Raw genomic sequence first — 14,234 nt, forward strand, 5'->3', positions numbered from 1 at the left:
TTATCATATTGTCCCCATATCTCTTATCCCCTTCCACTTTTATTTCTCTATTGAATAAGATAGTTTTCTATATCTAACTATGTGTGTATGTATGTATGTGGATATATACCTATATATATGGGCATAAATTTTTCCCTTGTTGAACCAATTCCAATGAGAGTTTAAGCATTGCCTGCTACCACTATCCATTTTTCCTTACACTATAAAAGTTCCTCCTTTCATACCTCTTTTGCATGAGAAAAATTTCTCCATTCTTCCTCTCCCTTCCCCCTTCTCCCGGTGCATCCTTCTTTCTCATCCTTTCATTTTGTTGAGATTATCCCAATTGGACTCATACCCATGCCCTCTGTCTATGTAGACTCCTTCTAACTACTCTAATAATCAAATTTTTAGCAGTTACAAGGGTCATCTTCCCATATAGGAATATCAGTAGTTTAACTTTATTGAAGCTCTTGTGATTACTCTTTTATGTTGACCTTTCTAAAAGTCTTGTGTTTGAATGACAAATTCTCTATTCAACTCTGGTGTTTTCCTCAGGAATGTTTGAAAGTTAAAAGACCAATTGTGGATCCACAATATTTCAATTGTTTCTTTCAGACTACTTGCAGTGTTTTCTCCTTAACCTGGGAGTTGTAGAATTTGGCTAAATGTTTCAAGGAGTTTTTATTTTGGGGTCTCTTTCTGGAGATCAATGTATTCTTTCAATTTCTATTTATCCTCTTGTTCTAAACTATCAGAGGAGTTTTCCTTGAAAATTTCTTGAGAGATGATATCTAGGTTCTTTTTAAAAAATCATGATTTCTAGGTAGTCCAATAATTATTAAATTATCTCTCCTTGATCTAGTTTCCAGGTTAGTTGTTTTGTACATGAGTTATTTCACATTTTCTTCTATTTTTTTCATTCTTTTGACCTGTTTTATTGTTATTGTTTTTTAAATTCTATCTTCCCCCTTAAAATCAATACTGCATATTGGTTTCAAGGCAGAAGGATAGTAAAAGTTAGGTGAACAGGAGTAAGTGGCTTTCCCAGGATCTCAGAATTAGGAACTATCTGAGACCAGATTGAACTCAGGATCTTCTGTCTCTAGGCCGCCTGGCTCTCAATCCACTGAGCCACTTGCTTGCCCCTTGTTTTACTGGGTTTTTTTTATATTTCATGGAATCATTAGCTTCCACTTATCCAATTCTAATTTTTTATTGCTTTCTTCAGTGAATTTTTGTTCCTCTTTTTTCTAATTGACCATTTCTGCTTTTTAAGAAGTTCTTTTCTTCAATGAATTTTACCATTAGGCCAATTTTGTTTTTTAAAGTATTATTTTCTTTAGTACTTTTTTGCATGTATCCTTTATAAGCCTGTAAATTCTCGTTTTATAATTTCCTCATATTACTTTCATTTCTTTTTCTGATTTTTTGTCCTTTACTCATCTCTTTCTTTAACTCTTCCAGGAATTCTTGTTGGGCTTCAGTTCTTTGAGTTGGTTTATAGTTCTTTTCACATTGTTGTCTTTTTATGAGTTTATGTCTTATTCTTCCCTGCCACCATGGTAGCTATTTATGATCAAGATCTTTTTTGTTGTTGTTTGATCATTTTTCCAATCTATTTCTTGACTTTGAAATTCATGTGATAGGTTGGGCTCAACTCACTTAAGGGTGGATATGCACTATTCCAAGCCTCATGGTTTTTTCTACTGCTATTCTGGGGGGAGTCTGAAAGTTTTGGGGACTTCCAATGTGAGTGTGATTCAGGAAGATTTATAGTCTCTGCTTTCCTGGTCTGTGCTCTGATCTTTACCCAGAAAAAGTTCCTACCCCAATACAGCCAAAAGCACTAGCACTCCTCTTGACCCTGAAAATGTAACCAGGCCCCCTTTTCTCTTGCAGCCATAAGTATTAGCACTCCTCTCTACCTTGGAATTCTAACCAGGGCTTCTGTGGCCCTGTGGCCAACCAGAGGCAATCCTCTCTGCCCTGGAACTATAATCCAGAACTGTATATGGGAAATATAATTACTAACCATTACCAGCTACACCTGGTGCCAGAAAAAATATCCCCAAAATCTCTTACTAACCAGTTTTCAGACTATTTACCTTCTCTGGGATGAGAACTCCTGAAGCTACTACTGTCTCTGCTACTATCTCAACCACTTCCAAAGTCACCTACTGGTACTCCTGCTGCACCTTGGACAAACTCCTGCCCTGGTGTTTCAGATCTCTCTTTCTAACCTCCTGTGATGTGTTAAGCAGGAACAGTATCTCATCCTGAGCTTTTGTTGGCACTGCATGCTCCAAAATTATTTTAAAGTTGTTTAGAGGGGAATAGTGGGAGGACATACTCTGTCATCTTGGCTCCTAATGAACTTTATTTTTAAATGTAAAAATCATTCTTAACTTGTGGATCATATTAAAACAGACAGTAGACCATAGAAAAACAGGCTGAAGGCCAGATTTAGGCTATAGGTCTAAGTTTGATAATTCCTTGGTCAAGAAAACTGATAATAAATACTTTTTTCCTGTTTATTCCAGACCACTGTCCTCAATGTAAATAAACATAATGATTTTTCTTCCACTGGCAAATGGGATGTTATTACTGAGAAAAATGGGAAGGAAGAGTCGACTACGTTTGATGCAGTTATGGTTTGCAGTGGTCATCACATCGTCTCCCACATGCCCCTAACGTCATTTCCAGGTAAGTCTTGGATTTTCTTAAAAATTTTTAAGAGTGTCTGTGCAACTGTTATACATTTGGAGCAAGAAATAAACCTCACTGCTATTTTAAACACAACGTTAAAGCCAGGAAATTCAGCATGGAATGGCATCTAGTGTGTAAAGAAGTATTTGGTTCAAATCCCACCTGTGAGCTATATTAACCCTAGGCCCTAAGAAAGTCATTTAGTCTTTACATACTTCAGACAACTTCCTATAATATTATTTATGGGGTTTTTCTTCTTTTTTAGATGTATTATCATCAATATCGTTGAAACTCTATTGGTAATATAAAACATTTTCCATTTTCTGGCTTAGTTTCTATTCACTTACTTGAGTCCTAAACATACTGGCACAAAGTACATAACCAAAAGAGATTTGCTTGGGGGCACATTTGGTTTCTATTTTTTAAAACTCTGACATGGATATGAACCAGCAACTTTTGGGCCTTAGCCACTAAAGGAATCGTGTTGAAGTTTGGGATGAGCAAAGAAGGTACAAGAAAGTTCCAATTGAGGCCAAGTAGGTGGCTCAGTGAATTGAGAACCAGACCTAGAAACAGGAAGCCCTGGGTTCAAATTTGACATCAGACACTTCCTAGCTATGTAACCCTGGCCAAGTCATTAACCCCCTTTGCCTAGCCCTTATTGCTCTTTTGCCTTGGAACCAATACATAGTATTGATTCTAAGACAAAGGTAAGGGTCATTAAAAAAAATAAAGAAAAAGAAAGTTTCAACCTCCTTTTTGCTCAAGGTGGAAAACACAAAGAAGGATTTGATTTTTCCAATCCACTGAAATTCCGGCAGGCTGTTGATGTTATGTGTGATTCAATGATCTCTGCTCAATGATTTACCACTTTGAGTTCTTTATGCAACTTAACTGGAATGTCTGGGTCATCAAATTTCCCTGCATCACCAAACAGTAAGACATTTCTCCAGAAGGCCTTATCCAGGGCCAAAAATCATCCCTGGGGGCTCTGAGGTACTTTTACTAAGTCAGTTTTGGAAAGTGATTTTCATTTTAACCATGTATCTTCCTGAGCCTTTCTACTTCTCCCAAAAAAAGGCATTTGATAGTTTACTGAGTTCTTTTCTTTTTTAACCCTTACTTTGTACCTTAGGAACAACTCTAAGACAGAAGGGCAAAGGCTAGGCAAACAGGGCTAAGTGACTTACACAGGATCACACAGCTAGGAAGTGTGTGAAGCTATATTTGAGGCCATGTCCTTCCAACTTCAGGCTTGATACTCTTTCCACTGTGCCACCGAACTGCCCTTAATGAATTCTTTAGAAAGGGGAAGGGAAGAGAGACTTCACTAAGACCCGGAAGTGGTTAAATTTCTATGAGAAGAGACTCTTAAAAGGGGAAAGTGATATTATGTGATATCAAAGAGAAGGAAGAGTAGAATGATACTTGGTATCACCAACTGGCTATCCCTGCTTTCCCCCATTTCCTTCCAACAGGTTCTAGGATCCCTACGAACCCTCAGAGAAATGACTAAATACATTTTCAAGTGGTTTCACTCAGCTTCTCAAGTTCAAAAAACAATTACAATAGTAATAACCTACTAAGTATAAGGAATAGGAAACTATACGGTTACAACTGATGGAAAATCTGCCCTCAAGGAACTTACCCCTTTCAGGGAAACAGTAGGTAACCATCAAACAAGTAAATCTGTATTTTACAGGATGCTACAGTGATGGATGGCAAAAGGAATGGCATCTTTAATTCAATTTGATAAGTTTGTAATAAGTTCCTATCTCACATATTCAATGATACAAAGGAAAAAGTGTTAGATTTAGAGTCAGGATACCTAGATTAAAATCTTAGTTCTGCAGCTTGACACACAATTGTGGCAGGTCGCCCAGCCTGAGAAAGTTCTCGATTTCTTCATCTGTGAAATGAGGGAGTTGATATGGAAATGTGTTTTGTAGGATAATACATGTATAATCCAGATTGATTGGCTTGCCACCTCCAGGAAGGATGAGAGATGGGAGGGAAAGAGACACTTTGGATCATATAACTTCAGGAAACTAATGTGGAAATATGTTATTACACAAAACTGATAAAATAAAATATCTTTATGAAATGAATGAGTCTGATAAGATTACCTCTAATATGTCTTCTTGCTTTAAATTTATGATCCTTTGTACAAGACATTGTATGATTTGTAATATTGGTGATTTTTTTTGCTTGATCATGACCTATGATTTTATTAGTCATATATCCAGAAGGTATAAAAAATAAAATAAAACTTGAACCTAGGCCCTGTATTTCCTGAGGCCAGTTTTCTATTCATTAAAACTATGATGCTGATGAGAAAAAAAGACAAAACAACACATAATCCCTGCCTTCAAGGAGCTCTCCTGACCTCTCTACTTTGTCACTAATTCTCTGTGTCAGACAGACCCAATCATGTAACCCCTCTGTTCTTGACTTTTTTTCTCTCATGCAAAATCAGAATAAGAATAGCATCTGCTCAGGCTTCCATTTCATATGAATGGTGTCACATTTTAGAAAGGGCTCTGAAATTTTCTAAAGAAAGGGATAAACTGAAAAATCAGGAAGATCAAGAATAGGCAAGAGCTTCATGTTCAAGAGTAAGAGTTTGATTTTGCCTCTGATTAGGAACATTTGTTTATTCCTGGTAAAAATGTAAACCTATGTCCTTGAGTTCGGGACCTTTGATCCCTGTTCCAGATGTTAAAGTCCTATGATTCCAAAGGGCAAGCATACTTCAGGCACTCAAATATTGATTCTATGGTTAATTAACTCTTTGCATTGGCCAGTAAGCAATTCAAATTGTTGAAGCTTTAACTCAGAGAACTAAAGGGAATGGAGACTAGTTACTGAACGTAGAAGACATAGGCAGAAATGGAATTTGTTTTATATGGAAATGATGGTGTCACATTGACATAATTGGCCTACCAAGAAGTTTATATCTTTTCTCTTCTTTTTCTTATAGGTATAGAGAGGTTTAAAGGCCAGTATTTCCATAGTCGCCAATACAAGAATCCAAATGGATTTGAGAAAAAGAGAATTCTGGTGATTGGATCTGGAAATTCAGCCTCAGACATTGCAGTTGAGCTGTGTAAAAAGGCTGAACAGGTGTGATGTTTTAGATAACCTTACTTATGTCAGTGAAAATCTGGAGGGAAATCCCATTTTGGAATTAATCGCCTAAATGGTAGAGACCAAACTGGCCTACATTCAGCCCTACTTGGTATTGTTTTTCAGGTGTTTATGAGCTCCAGGCATGGTTCATGGGTCATGAGCCGAATTTCTGACAATGGCTACCCTTGGGACATGGTGTTCCACACCAGATTCAATACCATGCTCAGAAATACCCTCCCACCAAAGATTGTGAAATGGATGATGGAAACGCAGATGAATCGGTGGTTTAACCATGAAAATTATGGTCTGGTACCTGAAAACAAGTAGAGTGATTTCACTTTTCTTTTATAATCTCTCTGATATGCAAAGGCATATAAGCAGAAAAGATAGTCCCGAAATGAAACTTTCTTTCTACAAATCTATGCTAGCATAAAATCCTCCAGAGACTTCTGTTCCTTTTAGAGTTCAGGAACAATAAACTTTATTTAAAATCAGTATTCAGTAATGAAATGGTAATAGGTTAGTAACCACTCTATCACTAATGGCTCAAACAGAGATAAAAGACCCATCTGTTAGGGTTCTTAGGTAGAAGGCATTCTTGGGGAAAGAGAGTTGGTAAGAGGTTCAAATAGAGAACTCTGAAGTCCCTAAGAATGGATGATCCTTAACCTATTTGGGGATGCAGGAGAGATTCATATATCAAGGACTCCATTTTGATGTATAATAATAATTTGGGGCAGTTAAGTGGCACAGTGAATAGAGAGTTGGGTGCTAGAGTAAGTTCAACTCTTCCCTGAAACACTTACTAGCTCTGTGAGTCTGGGCAAATTAAAAATGTATTATTATTTATTATTATTAAATTAAATTATTAAAAATAAAATTATATTATTTATTATTATTTAAGATAATAATAATCTCCATTTGCCTCAGTTTCCCCATATATAAAACTGGGATGATAATAGACCTTACCTTCTAGGGTTGTTATAAGATGAATAATTGTAAAGCTCTTGGCACAATACCCGACATATGAAATGCTATATAAATGTTGTTATTGTAACTCTTTGTGACCTTTTGGGGGGTCAAAAATACTGGAGTGGTCCACCATTTCCTTTTCTCATTTATTTTACATATGAAGAAACATAGACAGAGAGTTCATTGACTTTCCCAGGGTCAGACAGCTAGTCAGTATCTGAAGTGGGATTTGAACTCAGGAACACAAGTCTTCCCAACTTCAGGACTGGCCTTCTATCCATTGCATCACCTAGCTACCCCATATAAATGATAGCTATTATTATTAATAACATCAGTGTGATCCTGTGCACATGAGGATTTTCCCCACAGATGGCTTCGGAGAAAAGTGCTTCTGAAAATTTTAATTCTTTTTCATCTCAGAGCTAGAGAGCATCACTCAATTTCCCAAATGTGCATATTCTTTTTGCAAGTTGAAAAACTTTCATCAAGTGCCAAAGATTAGAGATACTTGACCTTCTTCTCTAGCCAAATGTATGCATAAACTTACATCACTAGCTACTGGTGTTAGAAACTGAGTTAACCCACAAAAATTCTATAATGAAAGCAAATAAAGAAACACAAGCTACCAATCCTTGGGTGATGTGGGGACAGGGACAGGATCTGACATTCACAGACAATCTAAAAACTTTATTTTGGGGCCAGCTGGGTGGCTCAATGGATTGAGAGCTAATGCCCAGAGACAGGAGGTCCTGGGTTTGAATCTAGCTTCAGACACTTCCTAGCTGTATGACCCTGGGTGAGTCACTTAACCCCTATTGCCTAGCCCTTACCACTCTTCTGCCTTGGAACCAATACACAGTATTGATTCTAAGACAGAAGGTAAGGATTTAAAAAAAACAAACTTTATCTTATATATAAATTTATCTTATATATAAATTCCTTAGGAAATTTACTTAAACTCCTAACGCATTTCAAAATCAATAGATACACATTTTCTCATGGTCCTACTCACTCTCAGACAAGATTCAGACAAGAAGCAGAAAAAATAAGCAAAAGAAGTAGGTAGGCAGAAGAGGGGAGGACAGTAAGTAAGTAGCTTAATTATACTAAACGGAATAATCAAGAACATATACTGACGTTCTTCCTCAGCACTTTCAGGTAATATATTTGTTCTGACATATGTTGCCCTCAGGATTTATTCTCTTCGCCATCCCCTTTCTAAGAGAGTGGGAGCTGTAATACAAGTGCAACTAGATCATAAGAGTGGGGAAAACTATTTGAGCAAATTACAAAGAATTTTAGAGATTCCTAAGAAAATGCCTTTTTCAGGGCTCCTCTCCTATGAGATTGGCTGAGCTTGAACTATTTCAGCAAATAAACTATCCTATTTTGTTGTGTTTTGTTCTGTGTGTTTTAGGTACCTGATGAAAGAGCCAGTGCTGAATGATGATCTCCCTAGCCGAATCCTCTATGGAGCCATCAAAGTAAAATCCAATGTCAAAGAGCTCACAGAGACCTCCGCCATCTTTGAGGATGGAAGTGTGGAGGACATTGATATGATTGTCTTTGCCACAGGATATCAGATTTCTTTTCCCTTCCTGGATGAGTCCATTGTCAAAGTGGAACACAACCAGGTGAAACTGTACAAGTACATCTTTCCCCCTGACCTGGAGAAACCAACTCTAGCATTCATTGGCCTCATCCAGCCCCTAGGATCCATCTTCCCAACCTCTGAACTCCAAGCTCGCTGGGTAACAAGAGTTTTCAAAGGTGAGTGAGTATATATATGTGGATAGTATTTAAAATCCCAGTGCATCTTGCTTAATAGATGGGTAACGTTATATCTAAAGAAAGCAGTATCATATTGTCTGTCCCCATCCTTACAGGAAAACTTAGCTCCTTTTATGTTGGCACCAACAGAAATGCAATAACTACAATTGTGAGGGAAATAGTGTTTCATAGGTCTTAAACTTGAAATAAGAAAAATTGGGGGTTATATCCTGCTCACAATACTTACTAGGTATTTGAAGTTGATCCTGGTCCTCGATTTCCTAATCTATAAAAATGGAGACATTAATAACTCTCACACTTGCTTTATTATTGTTTTAAAACTCAAATGAGATCATTTCTGTAAGGTACTTTAAATGTTAAAGCACTCTAGGGATAGAGACTTAGAGCTGAGATATCACTAATGTAGGGAACTCCTGGAAGCCATAACTTTCTCTGCAACCTAGTCTTAGGCAGTGGTGTCAAATCTAAATAGTAATGATACCTGTGGACTACCTGTTGACATAAAAACCAATTAACATTATGTTTCATTGTATTTTTGTTTATTTTGTTAAGTATTTGGGGTGGGGGGGAGAGTCTTGTGAGCCCCTAGGGTCATCTGGCCTTGAGTTTGACACCTCTGGTTTTAAAGAGATACCTGAGGCACTGAGGAATGAAAAGACTTGAGCAGCATCATAATGGAGGCATTTGGGGACTTGGATTGAGGCTTAGACCATCAATCTTGAAACCAATCTACCATATTGTCACTCAGTTACCAATCCTCTCAAAAGAGAAAATCTTCAAAGAGAACATAGAATCTATTTAGGTACTATGAAAGGAAAGTATTCCAGCTAAAAAGAAAAATCATTTGAATCTCAAAATCTGGGCTCTTTGAAGTCTGCTGATTCTTTGGATTATTTGAGAATCAAGAGAACTAGGAAAATGGACCATTCTTGATTTTCTGATTTTTGAAAAAGTCATCCATTTGGAGCCCAACCCTTACTGTAGAAAGATTCCATGATTTCCCAGAGAGTAGACAGAGTTCACTCCATTCACCAGGAGATTTCCTCTCCCACAACTTCACCCAACTACCTATAAGAACCCCAGAAGGGCATTTGTCCTATTGATTGATTATATTGCTTCTGGAGAAAGAAAAGCTTCAAATATTTCTGACTACTGACCCAGCTTATCTGGCTTTCAAAGATTCTGAAGTGTTATGGCTAATGCATAAATTCCTAGAGTTCTTCGAATGAGAAATATTAAGCAAACATATTTTGGGCCTCAGTCTCCATATCCCTGACTCTCTATTTCAAAAAGACTAATTATGACTGACTTACACTGTAAGGGTCTTTATGAGATCAAATCACCACAAATCTACCTTTTTTATTCTAGGTCTTTGCACACTTCCCTCAGAGAGCACTATGATGGCAAGCATTGAGACAAGAAGAGAAAAAAGACTTGAACTGTAAGAAATAGCATTTTATCATTCAATTAAAGTCCATTTGACTCAGGGATATTAACTCCATTTAAGGAAGAAAACTTTCCTTCAATTTCTTTGCCTTTGCTATTTGAAGTTTAAATTGGGGTAAATGTCCTAGAGCCATGTTGGTGGAATTTATGGCATGCATGCCAGAGGGAGCACTCAGGACCCTCTCTGTGGGCAAGCAAATGGCATCAGCACAGATTTTGCCAGAGTTTGTTACTAGAAAGCCAGAGGCTGTTTCCCTTCCCCTCTCCACACAGTTTGCAGTTTGAGCACTCAATCTCTGAAGGTTCACCATCACTGTCCTAGAGCTTTAGGGAGTAGAGGGAGGTAAAGCTAAAGCAAAGGTTCTAGGAAATACACCTTTGAGTGGCATGAGGAAGTAAGGTAGAGAGATAAGGTTAAAAATTATAGGATTTTGGATTGAACTTTCAAATTGCATGCCCATCTTTGCCTTGATTTGGCAAGAAATTAGTTGCCTACAGAAAATGCTTTATTGTCCTTGAGGCTCTTGAAAGATGACTGCCCTTAAATTTTTCATAGGATACAAATGTAAAGGGCGGATCATGGGAGCGCCTAATCAAAAAATATATGATGTCAGCCATTATAACTGTCTGGGAAATAATTTATCCAAAAAAAATCTGAGGAATTTATAGGTTTTGAGCCATTGTTTGAAGACAACTGATAGGACACAGGAAATTCCTAATGATCAGCTGCCTTAGGATCAGCCATACTGCCTCTTGATATGGAAAAGCAAGATGGTACACTCTCTGTGATTCCCAACTCTTGAGGATTTAAGGAGTTTTCCCTGGTGACTTCATCTAAAATGGAGGTGGAGAGACAGATTTCCATCTTCCTCTCCACTCTATCATGAGGAGACAGACCTAGTAACTAGGAACCAATGAAAAGAGCTTCCAATGGAGTACGTGTCCTTCAGCCAGTACCTGTTCCACATCCCATTCCAAGGGAGATTCTGCAATTTAACAAAGGTCCACATCCTATAATTTCATCATGCAGCCAGAAAATTTATCAAGCCAATCAAGGGTTCCGCTAATTATTCCTACTATAAAGTACAGTACAATGCAGCACAATACAATACAAGAGTATTCCTATGCCAGGAAATATGCTAAATAAGCAATGGGAAAACAAAGGTAAAAAAGTTGATTCTTCAAGAAGCTTACATTCTACTGGATACTATACTTGGAGATTATATTACAATGCTTTATGAACCTTGGGTCTTTGTAAAAAGATTTAGAAAGTTGAGGGAGCTAACTAAACAAATCGTGGCCTTATAATGAGCTATTCAGTAGAGTTTTTAGATGCCAATTGTCCATGTCAGGTTTCAAATGCAGTGAAATTCACCCAATAATTTGCCTGAGACAAAGAAAAGAAAATTAGTAGAAACACTATGAAAGGAGTCTTTAAAGGAAATAATTATAGTGAATGAAGATGAGGTGGGTGACTAATAATTCAATATACAGTAAATAATCCCACAAAATGGAAGTCATGGTCAAATCCTTGGGGAAAGTAAACATTTTTCATTTTGTATTCCCAAATAGAACATAGAGCTTAACATATATTAAATACATATTAAAAGTTACCTGGAACCTAATGTCTAACAAATGCTTGTAAATTAGTTTTATTTGAATTTAACTGAACTGAATTGAGTTGATGACTACCAAATTACTTATTTCAAAGAAGCTGCTCTCCATAAAGACATCAATGGAAGGTATCAATTATGTGACATAATTATGTGATAGCTTCACACTTTCCACTAGGTATAGAAAAAATTTAGTAAGAAAGAAAGTGAGATATTTGGAGATACCTCTGAATATAACTTAGGATTCTTTTTTTCTGCATTAAGGTTTGGAAAGAGCCAGAGCCAAAGTTTGCAAACCAATCACATTGACTACTTGGATGAACTCGCCACTGAGATAGGGGCCAAACCTGACATTATCTCGCTCTTTATGAAAGATCCTAAACTGGCCCTGAAGATTTACTTTGGGCCCTGCCATCCATATCAATATCGCCTAGATGGCCCTGGAAAGTGGAAGGGAGCCAGAAATGCCATCTTCACTGAGAAGCAAAGGCTTTTGAAGCCTCTGAAGACTCGCGTTGTAAAGGGTTCTTCCATGACTTCTGTTGCTTCTTGGTTGAAAGTCCTGGGTCTTATTGCTATCGTGTTGGCCATATTTTTCAACATTCATTAATTCTATATCCTAGTTATGATAGTTGGGAAAGGGAGATTGCTGTATAGAGTTTAAGTTCCTTGAGGGAAAGCACTATTTTGTTTTTATCTTTGTCACTCAAGTGCCTAATATCAAGTCAACAATCATTTATTATGTACCTACTGTGTTCCAGATATTTTTCTAAGGATTGGAGAGACAAAGAAAGGAAAAAGGCAGTCCTCCTTATCAAAGAGTTTATAGTCTAATAAATGTCTGTTGTCGATTTGAAGACAATATATGTCTACATAGGCAGATCTATATGCACACATATGGGGGAAATGCTTTAAAATTCCCAATCAACCTATATCCCCAACTTTATCATAGTAGGAGATAAATAAAAAAGGGCATTATAGAAAATTAGTTAATTATTGTTATAAACCAGCTTTATGAATAGTATGTAAAAAACTAATTATAGCATAAAAATGTTTTACCATCCCATCCTTCCCACGGAGGGTGGCAAAAGTTTAAAATGTCATTTTTTTTAGCACAGAGCATTGATATTTATAATGCCAGCCATGAGCATGTGGTGATTATGAGAAAAGCCATAGATCATATACATCCCTTGATTCTAAATTGTCAGATAATCAAAATAGTAGAGGATTATTTAAAACCATTTCTCTTGAGTCACATTCTTGATGGCCTTCCCATCTGGTGTCCATCTGGTAAATTTCACTCTGCTTCAAACCCAAACTCAAGTTCTTGGCAAAGTCTCCCAAATGCTGAAGGGAAATATTTGAGCAGAGATTATATAGATGAACAAAGTTTGCATGGAAACAGGCATAGCATTTTTTTCACCAAGTTCTTTAGGTCTAAATAATCACACTTTTATTAATGTGGTCACAAGAAAACTTGCTGGGTTTTTTGTCATTTTGTAGCATATGAGTAGGAATTGTATATTCAAAAGAGGACTAAATTTGGTATTAAAAGACCTGGGTTCAAATCCCATCTCTGCTCCCTCTTACCTAAAGCAAACCACTTTATCTTCCTAGTCTCTATTTCCTTAATTATAAAATTATCTATTAGGTCTCTTCCAACTCTAACTCTACGATCCTATGCACTCCAGAATTCCTCTATTATGGCCCAGCTCTTAAATGAGTGATAATATATTTATAACCCAGTGAAATTGCTTGTCAACTCTGGGAGGGGGGAGCAAAGAGGGATGGGAGACAACACAAATCATGTAACCATGAAAAAAATTTTAATTAAAATTTAAAAAATTAAAATTAAAAGAATAAAATAAGTAAAAAAAAAAAAAAACTCCATTCCAACCCTGGAATTCACACATTGGAAGTAAGTTCTGTCCCTGCAACTTTTCCCTCTGATTGGATAGTTCTGACCAGAACTTCTAAGGAGGGCACTGAGGCCATTTGTGTTATATTTTCTCTCCAGGCTATACTCTAGACCAGTGATGGGCAAACTACAGCCCACAGGCCAGATGTGGCCCCCTGAAATGTTCTATCTGACCACACAACATCATTCCTAATCTGACGAATACAATGAGTAGGATACAATACAATGAAACTTTGAAAGACTTGCTTTAGAAACAGGCTGACAGATGAGCATTTCCTTTCCTTTGGCCCCCTCTTTAAAAAGTTTGCCCATCACTGCTCTAGACTTTCTTTTTCAGGCCCATTGGGTGCCTTTGTGTCTCTTCCTTTTAACCTTTTTTACATTTTGGAATATAAGGTCTTTGAAGGAAATTTTTCTTTCGATTCATAATTATGTTCCCAGCACTTATCAACAGTGACTGCTGCTACCTAGTAAATGCTAAAGTTTGTTGCTTTATTGGTGATTACCACTAACAAATCTCACTATTATTAATGGAGTATTTTACTAATAATTTTATCAATAGAATACAATTATATTTCAATCATGCCTCCAATGCTCTTTGTATGCTTCACATATTAATAAACTCCTTTTGCAAATATTAAATTAAGTGGGTTGTAGTCATCTATTTCTATGACTTC

The 14,234-nt window shown here is 36.9% G+C and overlaps 1 protein-coding gene across 1 annotated transcript in view; it reads left to right on the plus strand.

Annotated features, from left to right (window-relative positions):
* LOC123247594 (dimethylaniline monooxygenase [N-oxide-forming] 2-like) overlaps window positions 1-12,356 on the plus strand; it is a 53,495-nt gene extending 41,139 nt beyond the window's left edge. The window contains exons 4-9 of the mRNA XM_044676536.1: window positions 2,523-2,685; window positions 5,669-5,811; window positions 5,941-6,140; window positions 8,207-8,559; window positions 9,949-10,021; window positions 11,904-12,356. Of these exons, the coding sequence (XP_044532471.1) occupies window positions 2,523-2,685; window positions 5,669-5,811; window positions 5,941-6,140; window positions 8,207-8,559; window positions 9,949-10,021; window positions 11,904-12,249 (1,278 nt within the window). The 3' untranslated portion in view covers window positions 12,250-12,356. The remainder of the gene's footprint in view (window positions 1-2,522; window positions 2,686-5,668; window positions 5,812-5,940; window positions 6,141-8,206; window positions 8,560-9,948; window positions 10,022-11,903) is intronic.
* The last annotated feature ends 1,878 nt before the right edge of the window (window positions 12,357-14,234 follow it).

This window comes from Gracilinanus agilis, chromosome 4 (assembly GCF_016433145.1).
Source record: "Gracilinanus agilis isolate LMUSP501 chromosome 4, AgileGrace, whole genome shotgun sequence".
Taxonomy (NCBI): Eukaryota; Metazoa; Chordata; class Mammalia; order Didelphimorphia; family Didelphidae; genus Gracilinanus; species Gracilinanus agilis.